At 38.1% G+C, this 10,295-nt stretch overlaps 1 protein-coding gene and 1 pseudogene across 3 annotated transcripts; one reads left to right on the forward strand and one right to left on the reverse strand.

Annotated features, from left to right (window-relative positions):
- The first annotated feature begins 1,443 nt into the window (after positions 1-1,443).
- Positions 1,444-5,468, forward strand: LOC113340821 (annotated as a pseudogene).
- A 648-nt stretch (positions 5,469-6,116) lies between these two features.
- On the reverse strand, positions 6,117-10,003 carry LOC113340894. Of its 3 annotated transcripts, none has more exons than XM_026585943.1 (6): positions 9,516-10,003; positions 9,128-9,270; positions 8,148-8,255; positions 7,697-8,065; positions 7,412-7,582; positions 6,117-6,444 (listed from the first exon to the last, which is right to left on the reverse strand). In XM_026585943.1, the coding sequence occupies exons 2-6, from the start codon at positions 9,263-9,265 to the stop codon at positions 6,418-6,420; spliced, it is 813 nt and encodes a 270-aa protein (XP_026441728.1). In that variant the 5' UTR covers positions 9,266-9,270; positions 9,516-10,003; the 3' UTR covers positions 6,117-6,417. The 3 variants fall into 3 exon arrangements, with proteins under 3 accessions (XP_026441728.1, XP_026441729.1, XP_026441730.1); XM_026585944.1 differs by having other exon boundaries at positions 9,128-9,274; XM_026585945.1 differs by having other exon boundaries at positions 9,128-9,323.
- Positions 10,004-10,295: the final 292 nt, after the last annotated feature.

Consider the following 10,295-nt stretch of genomic DNA (forward strand, 5'->3'; position numbering starts at 1 on the left):
TTGGAGCAGCAAGTTCCTGGATAATAAATGCAGATTCAAAAATAGATGCAGAAGCATAAGCTTTTATACAACCGTAACCTGGACTACGCAAATGCAATTGGTGACAAAGTTATATATGTATCGGATAATTTTATTCTCGACAATGCCATCAATGGAGCTCCTTCATCAATGCATTGAACAAAATTTTCTCTTGTGAATGACCGTAAAATCAAACTTTTTGTGACTGCAAAATTAAAAAGTCTACCCTTTTTAGAAGATCTTATGACTTATGTAACTGAGGAACGGAATCAGTTTCCTTCGGAAGTAATTATAAAAGTATCCCGTGACTCCCATCCTTCGAAAAAAATGAGGGGGAACTTTCCCACACCCCACAATCTTCGTCCTGTGGACTACAACAATACGATTATCCGCGTGTATGATTACAACGTTGGCGGATTCTTTTGGCCCCACCATCCCCATTAGAGCTCGGTGCAAACTGAAGTAGAAAACTTCGGTGCATCTAGCACAGCCCTTCTTCGAGAATGATAGATACACTGAAGCGGTGCACACCGGGCACTAATAGCAATGGAACCTTCTAAGCTCCAGATGTAACGGGCCCCACCATCCCTATTAGAGCTCCGTGCAAACCGAAGTACAAAACTTCGGTGCATCTAGCACAACCGATTCTTCTTTTATCTTTTACCGTTTGCGCCAATTTTATTTTGTCACCGTATGACTAAATTCGATATTAGATTCGCTTCGTCTCAAACTGGGTTGCACGGACGCTCCATTTCTTGAGCCGTGTCCGCGTCCGACTCGCGTCGGACACGGGACACGTGTAGGATGCTGGCACGACGCATGTCCGACGCACCAATTTGCGCGTCATGCGCGCGTCTGGTTTGGACACACCAATGACGCGTGTCCGACGCATTTTTTTTCATTTTCATTTAAACTTCTTCCTTTATTTTTACTATTATTAACCAAATGAAGAAAGACAAACATTTAGAACAATAATTTAGGTTTTTAACAGGGTTTTGTAATTGGAAATGACATCACGTATACCCTTAGTTGGGCATGTGTTGTTCTAAGAATGCATTTTGATTGTGCCATGTGTTTAATAATAACTGATTATTTGACTTTCGGCATGTATAAACAAACGTTATCTTTTTTTTTTTTGAAATTTATACACATGTAGCATAATTTCTAATTTTTAGGATCGAAATACTTGACTTTGTTATATAATACATGATTATATATAAATAATATATAAATAAAATATGTATATACGTGTCCACGTCCTAGTTTTTTAAGAGTTTTGTAGTGTCCGCGTCCGCGTCCGCGTCGGGGCGTGTCCGCGGCTGTGCAACCCAGGTCTCAAACAAAAGCAAAAGATACTATTTCGGGTTTCATTCGGTTAAATAATTCCCCCACATTTAAAATTCTCCTCCAAATTAGTGTTCTGATTTCCCAAGTAGATAGACATGTACGGATTACTGAATTAAGGATTGTAGACTATAATCATGTCCACCACAGGTACTGTATCTGTTCAGTACCACCCAATTGCTAGATTTATTGGTCTTGAGAATGATAAATTCAGTGTGTCGCATCCAAAATTGGAGTTTCCAAGAAGCAAATTTCTCAGATTCAATCTCCGCTCAGCTGATAATACTCGCAGGGTATGTCAATAATATCATATCTTTTTCTGTGATTACGAATTTATTTGTAGCTTGGTTTCAAGTAATATTAAGTGAGAAATGCAACATACAGTATGTTGAATATCTAGGTGTTGCTAGTAAATTTTGTTTAAATCACTTAATTGTTGGAAGGGTTGGTTGTGATGACATTTTTATCTGTAGGGATGTATTGGGAGAGTAAGGGCTGTACCGGAAGCTGATGATTTTTTTTGGGAGAAGGCGTTAACGCCTTCACTTGATATGGTTGAGACGCCGGGGCATTTGAAGAATTTGTCTATCAAGGTTTGGGTTTATGAAGTTCTAAAATTACAAGTCTGGAGATATGTAGGTTGTAGTTCTTTTTACTAACACTGGAGATGGTTGTGACAGTAGGAGTTAAAACAATTAGCTGATGAGATCCGTTCAGAGTTATCTTTTATAATGTCGAAGATGCCTAGACGCTTTAAAGCTAGTCTAGCAACAGTGGAGCTGACCGTTGCGTTACATCATGTTTTTGATACTCCAACGGATAAGATACTGTGGGATGTGGGTCAACAGGTTGGAACTTACTTTGTCGATGGAGCCATGGTTAGCTCGTTATGTAATGATTTGAGATAGAAGAATACATCATCATCTCTTGGATACAATTGGAGTTAAGATGTGATAGTATGATTTTTAAAGAGCAGTTCATCATTTATAATGAACAGGCATACGCACATAAAATTCTCACAGGTCGACGGTCGCTTATGCATACTCTGAGACAAAAGAATGGTCTTTCAGGCTTTACATCTCGCATTGAGAGTGAATTTGACGCATTTGGTGCAGCACATGGGTGCAACAGTATATCTGCTGGGCTGGGTAATGTTGCTTTCAATTTTCCCATGTCATTTTTTCTACTTTCGCCCTTAAATAGAGCAGCTCAAATTTGAAAATCAGTGTCTGTTGTCCCTCCTTTTCTGGACTTCACAACTAGGAGAGAGATTTGTAACTGAGAATACTTTGTATTTGTTTCCAAGTTATTTTTGTAGAAAAATAGCGATTTATATGAATAATGTTGATTCATTCTCAGGGATTGCTGTTGCACGAGATATTAAAGGAATGCATGACCGTGTTGTCACTGTGATAAGCAATGAGACAACTATGTCTGGACAGGTCTATGAGGCAATGAGCAATGCAGGATATCTGGACTCCAACATGGTAGTTATACTGAATGATAGCAGACACTCTTTACACCCAAAGTTAGATGAGAATCCAAAGTCGGCAATAAACGCTCTATCCAGTACTCTAAGCAAGCTTCAGTCTAGTAAATCATTTCGGCAATTAAGGGAGGCTGCTAAGGTACACTTTTAATGTATCCTTGAAAAATGATCTATATAGCTTATAAAAGAAAAAAGAAAAAAAAAAGGTTAATGACCAATTAGCTTTAAAGCTCTAATGTCGTGATTGCCTTTTAGGAAACTATCATTTACCTTGTTTGTGGTTTTCATTTTCTATTTCTTTGTATTTTTTCTTTCCTGTACTAGTCAATTGCTCTTTACCTGACTCCAAAGGGGACATAGATTTTCTGATCACCATCTCAATAATAATTGACTTTCAGGGTGTCACTCACGAATTGGTAGCTAAAGTTGATGAGTATGCGCGTGGTATGATGGGTCCACGAGGAGCAACTCTTTTTGAAGAGCTTGGGTTGTATTACATTGGTCCAGTTGATGGCCACAACGTTGAAGATTTAACTTGTGTCCTCCAACAAGTAGCATCTTTGGGGTTCAACAGGACCTGTATTGGTGCATGTGATAACAGAGGAAATGCAGGGTTTAGAAGATGACCAGCAAAAGGAGGCTTCAATCAAACATCAAGGTTTTCTCTCCATTTCGTAGCTTAAGCTTTGAAAAAGTCAGTGGAACTATATGTTTTCGAGGTATAGACATGTTTAAGCGCGCACTGATACCAGGTTTGTAATATGATAAACTAACACCATCAATAGGTGTTTATGACCTTCTATAGACCAAGTTTGATGGGCATTTGGCAAAAGTACAATTGATACGCCTATAGGCTTCACATTCTAGTTTCTCTCGGTCAAGTGACATTTTATGGATAATAAGAAGGCCATATGATTTCACGAGCTGACTTCTTTTTACGTTCTCTGATTTAATGCAGGTTCCAGTAGCTCTGACTCGTTAGCTTCTTACCCAAAACTAAATGGTAACAGTTTCTCGCGGACCTGTAGTGATTATTTTGTGGAAGCTTTGGTAATGGAAGCAGAGAGGGACAAAGATATTGTAGTTGTTCAAGCAGGCATGGGAATGGATCCATCATTGAAACTCTTTCAGGAATGATACCCCGGCATGTTTTCTGATGTGGGAATGGCCTAACAACATGCAGTAACTTTTGCAGCTGGTTTGTCATGCGGAGGATTGAAGCCATTTTGTGTAATTCCATCCACCTTCTTACAGAGAGCCTATGATCAGGTTTTCCTTCTTCGCTTCACTTCTTCCTATCTCTCTACTCTCTTGATTTTTTAATTAAGCGAATGAACATTATTCTTAAGCTAATGAGTTTTTCTTCTTATTTCTTACCTTAGATCATCCACGATGTTGATCAGCAAAGAATACCTGTGCGATTCGCAATCTCGAGTGCAGGACAAGTAGGATCTGATGGCCCTACACAATGTGGGGCATTTGACATAACATTCATGTCATGTTTGCCAAACATGATTGTCATGGCACCTTCCGATGAGGATGAGCTTGTGAACATGGTGGCCACTGCAGCCCAAATTGATGACAGACCTGTTTGCTTCTGTATCCGAGAGGCGCTATTGTTGGCAACAGCCTAATTTGCGATGGGATGCCTCTTGAGGTAATTTCCTAGTACTTTGTATATTTTTTGCTGGTATGAGTTGAAATTTTACAGACATGTCTCTGAAATGAATCTAAATTACTTGTTGAAAGATTGGAAAAGGAAAGATTCTTGCAGAGGGTAAAGATACTGCTTTTCTGGGATACGGGGTGATGGTGCAGAACTGCTTGAAGGCTCGGTCTCCTCTCTCCGGCCTTGGTATTCAAGTAACTGTTGCTGATGCAAGGTTCTGCAAACCCCTTGACATCAAGCTTGTTAGGCAGCTTTGTGAAGAGCATTTTTGATAACTGTTGAGGAAGGCTCTGCGGGAGGGTTTGGGTCCCATGTTGCACAATTCATTTCTCTTGATGGGCAACTTGATAGAAGGGTGAAGGTAATATTCTCTCTCCTGAATCCTTGCATCTATCCGGTTTTTGAGCTTGGTGCGCTCTTGTGAGCCGGATATTCATTTATTTGTCATAGCATATCGATAGCTGGTTCTGATCCCAATTCTAATCTGCATTATACCATGTTTCAGTGGCGGCCAATTGCTTTACCGGACAACTACATAAAACACGCATCTCCAAAAGAGCAACTTGTTCTTGCAGGCCTGACTGGACATCATATCGCAGCTACAGCTTTGAGTCTGCTTGGACGAACCCGTGATGCACTGTTGTTGATGCGATTGAGAGTTTATATATACAATTATTATCTGGATAAGAAACGGGTGCATTTCCAAACAAAAACTTTTCATGGCCGTGATTCCTTCAAGTCTGGTTCGTAAAACTGAACCGTTTGTAATCAATTTCTTTGATTCGTTTATCATGAGCATACATTTATAGAGGTAAGCTTGTTAAGTGCTTACAGACTGAAATTGTGCATAGGTCGAATGTAGCCTTTGTATCAGAGTATCCCCAATATTGGCGAGGGGTGTGTACAGCTAAACCAATACAAATTTATGTATTTATCTCTAAAATGGAATTTTTGAGTTCGCGCGTAGTGTTACTTCAGCTTCAAATGGAAATTGTAAGTAATAAAATGAACAATTAAGAACATTGTAGTTTCCTATAATTGCTTTTGGTTGAGAAGTTCGAAATAAGAATGGCTTGTTGAAAAAGAACTTTCTGAACTCCAGCAGGTAGGACAGTCCTTGGATACCACCTTAGTAGATGGCCACTAATCTTATTCCCAAGGAAGTGGCAAATCACGAGGAATAGTTGATGGGGGCATACTAAGACACCAGAAAAGTGCACTTTATTAAGTAGGAGACCTTCCTTCGAGAAAGAGAGAGTGGTGAAAGAGGGTGGTGAAGATGTTTATGGGGGCACACTACCACACTAGAAAAGTTCTTAGAAGATCAAGTCTGTTTTGGGGCAAAATCATGAGAGAGAGGTACTTGAGACGGTCATAGCCTAAAAGCTTTTCCTATAAGAGAGCCAAGTCAAACTGCAGAAGACACATAGAAAAGAACTGCATTTGGGCCGTGGAAATGGTGAAAAAGTTCACATCCGCAACTGACTATTTGGCCACTACAATCATTCAAAACACTGGAAATGCTCAAAAAAAAAAATACACCCTCACATTTACTAAGCAAACAGTTCTCTAAGCAAAAATAAGAAGTAGAAAAGATGATCCAAAGATTCCAAACAACGTCGAAATATGCATACAGTAGAAGTTGGCAGATTCATATTACCTCATTAGTCATTACAGAACATAACATAGTTTCATCAAGGAACTGTCAGAGGTAATAATATGGGGGAAATGTTTGTACAAACGAAGTCGCAGGTTAATAAACAGTTCTTCTGCAGTTTGTTATCTCGTGCAAAGTAAAACTCTATATAACTAGGGAAGGAGCTTGGTATGTCGAATGTGTAAAAGAAATGATTAGGGTATGTCAGAATGTATTGATCGGCAACACTAGCTCACTTCTTCATCCGCTATTGCTTTCCCCCCCAACCTGTTTAATACAGAAGCAAATTACAAATCAGAATAGCTTAGTACTCGTGAGATGAGATAAGAATTCACAGCAAGCAGAAGCAATTTTTGCAATGTAAACTAAACAATGAATCAATTAAACTTCAAATTTCTGTATTCAAAAATAAGACATGACAACTTATTTATATAGGCAGAAAACATAATGAATCCTAATCAAACTCCTATTTCTTTTCCTACCGGTATTATACCTTGAGGATTAAAAACCTCTTTCGAGAGAAACAAAATGCTAAAAGCAAATTCTATTCTGCTGAATTTCTATTTCCTTGGGACCATATGTGCCTACTCTTATTATGAACGAATTTATGAAGCAGTGCCGCAACCATCTGGTCCATTTTCTACCTTGTAGAATTGGATTCTATCATTAGTTCCAGCATAAACAATACAGAAAACACTGTATTATGCTTACTACGTTGCATGTTTCAGAGGATTAACCTAATGTTACTACTAGTGGCACAGCAGTAGCTTTATAACCTAAAAAAGAAAATAGTTCATGCCTGATCACCAAAATAACATAAAACTAGACAACTTATAAATCTGGTTTTGAACTGCATAAATGTTCAACATAGATATCATGTTTCATTCAACAACCTATGTGAACTTGGATCACCTTCCCATTGGTACCAGAAGTAAGAATGGTTGAACATGAAAAAAGTTAAGAACAGGAGGTTGTTACTATATCCAAGTCATAAACTGGAAAAGGGATCAAATCAAAACATGGAAGGCCAAAAAAATAACACTTTCTGATACCAGCAATTGCAGAAACACAAACAAATATGTTCTGCTACATAAACAGCACGGAGCAGACCAAATAGACCTCACATACCATGTAAAGCGTCAAGCAACTAGTGCGAAATACAGACAGATGAATACAAGGCTAGCACAACCTCCTGGACAACTATCTTACCGAAAGCTCAAAGATTATCATTTACCTTCGGGAGCTCAGGTGCCTTTTTTCCCTGGCACATCTCACATGTAGGCCTTGGCTGGTTATCATCCACGATTTTACTTATTTCCGAAAGAATCAACGCTTTCATTGTTCTGTAGTTTTCATATTGAGGTCTAGCAATGTTCTTACGGTTCAAACAGCCAACTACTTGAATCTGCAAATCAGGAAGTTCCAAATGGAGGTCTCATCATATACCAGTTGGGTATTGAACATTCTCATTCGAAAGAACTAATGAACGATAGATTCCAGCAAGAAATGGAAGAGTAACCTTTCGATTAGGGAGAATGATAGCATAGTTGTGAACCATTTGACAATTCGAATTCTGATTAGACTTCATGTGCTTTACAATCAGGTCACAGATATCCTCATGTCTTTCTTTAACATCGAAAGTCATCTGAAAACTCACTAATTCCTCTGTGCCGACGACCTCACGCGATGAATTTCTGGTAAGGGAGCGGTTTGCGCTAGTGTTTTCAACACCAAAACGGCCATGAACACCTTCAAGTACGATAGTCGAGTATCCAACTTGCTTCACTAAGCAATCCTCATCCTTGTACTCAACCAAATCCCCCTTCTTAAAGTGCGGCTGATCTTGATGAATTTTGGAGAGAACCAATGATCCTAGGGCAAGTAAAACCTGTAATTAGCATAAACAAATGAAAAAAATGAAGAAGGAAAATTCAGGGATACAATTGAAAAGCAACAGTTAAGATTTATACCCAACCAATAGTGGAAACACCAGTTTTATAGACAGCAACTCTCATTCCTGAATCTGGAATGAGAACTCCAATCTGCTTGAACACCTCCTGAGCAGGTTTAACAACAACCTGCAAAATAAAGTTGCCAATCTCACAAAAACTTCATGACACCAAAATAACCATAATGACAAAGCACATTTGACATATTTCCCATTAGTTAAAAATGTTATGGACATGACAAATGTTCGAAAGAAACCAAGCCTTTCAAAGCACTTTCTTATCAGATGTCCTACTATGTTATTCAAAGTGAAATTTCTGAGACTCGTAAAAGAGAAGATATGTTATTGCTTAAGTACTCCAGATGTCATATAAGATAATCAAATGTGACCATAACACGCGTTTGCATATACCCAGCCCCAGTCATCAACATTTCAGAAACAACTGCAAGTTTGCAGTATATATGAACATAAACCTATAAACAAATTTCAACAAAAAATTGCACAATAAAATGTTGTACAGTTAGTATCACACTATCATTATGCTACCATTAATTCCTGACCTGGTAACTAAAATGCGTTCAGTTGAACATGCTCACTGTGAGCTTTATGGAACTATGACGAACTTCCTAGGTGATGCTAAAGTTCATCCATCAGCTGACTAATAGGGGCTGTCACATTACTCGATAAAATGCTTATAACAACAACAATTATACATCAAAGCTAGAAATGGAACGACCATATATAAATGGGAAGATACTGTTGTATGCAACCTAGGAGATTTACTGAGGGAAGAGCATCTTATCCCAGTGTTTGAAAGCTCAGACCCAAAATTTGAGGGAAACCAAAAAGGATTTTATCTTATCATTCATCAATTGATAATCAAAAACACTAATGAATTATAATCATGAGAATAGACAGAAACACATACTCTAACTGGTGAATATTGAACAAGGTTAAACAACAGAATAACAACAGAGAGTAGTAGGTAGAAGATTTATTTACACTAAAAGCTGTAGCTGTTGGTTCTGGAGGAGCTTTCTTGAAGAAAAGCGACTTCACCAACATAGAATTTTGGTACGGAAGATACAGATTGCTCGGTGTTCTCAACATATTAGGACAAGTAAAAGCACAGGATCGCATGATCTCTATCTAGGGAAAAGAAATTTTTAGAATCAGACAACGAATCAATTGGAAAAGCCTGAGAAACAATTAAGACAAAACTCATAAACAAGACATACCAAAACTCATAAACCCTAAATTAAGACAAGAATCAGTGTTAAATAATCTATCAATCTAATAGATGCTGAAGAAACAAAAATTGAGAACAAGCAAATCGATCAAAAAAGAATCGAAAACAAAGAGAGAAGATGATGAAATTGGAATGACTTACTCTGTGATTGCGAGGGATACAGGTGATGAAATGCGGGAAGAGAGAGAATCCTAGTAGTGTAGAGAATAGAGTTGTGGGTGGACAGTTGTTTCTCCCTTCTCTTTCGGTTCTTCGTGGGAGATGGAGCGAAATTGAAATTTAAAATATATAAAATAATAAGAAGAAGAAATCGTAAAAATGCTGCGTGTTTCCAGGAGTATCAATGCATCACAGAACCCATGATCTAGACGCTTCCTTGGCTTTCTCATCATAAACGACCCCAGATGAATAAAAATCAGCGAAACCAATAACCCAAACATGATGAAACAAATCTAAAGTGCAAGGAGGGTTTTAGCGAGTGATTGAATTGAATCGGGTTTTAGTGAGTGATTGAATTGAATCTGAGTTGAAGGAGAGGAAAGAACATTTTGGGTTTTTTTCTAAAAGGGGAGGAGGAATGGAAGTGAATGAAAAGATGAGGGAGATTGTGGAGATTTTATCTCAATCGAATCTCAAGGATAAGTTTACGGCTGAAACTAATCGGGTACTTCATTCCCATATTTATTTATTCTCTCTCCTCGAATAAGGCTAATTTAATTTTCAGAGTTATCATAGTAAATTCAATGAAGACCGGTGAAAATATCATAGTATTTGATTAGCCACGTGGACGGAAAAACACAGTTTGACTATTAAAAAGAAAAAATAATTTTCGTAGTGATCGAACCTTGAGATGATCCTCGGAACAAGTTAAGACGATCAGTTCAACTTTACGAACAACGCTAATTTAATTTTCAGAGCTAT

This window comes from Papaver somniferum, unplaced genomic scaffold, assembly GCF_003573695.1.
Source record: "Papaver somniferum cultivar HN1 unplaced genomic scaffold, ASM357369v1 unplaced-scaffold_24, whole genome shotgun sequence".
NCBI classification, from domain to species: Eukaryota; Viridiplantae; Streptophyta; class Magnoliopsida; order Ranunculales; family Papaveraceae; genus Papaver; species Papaver somniferum.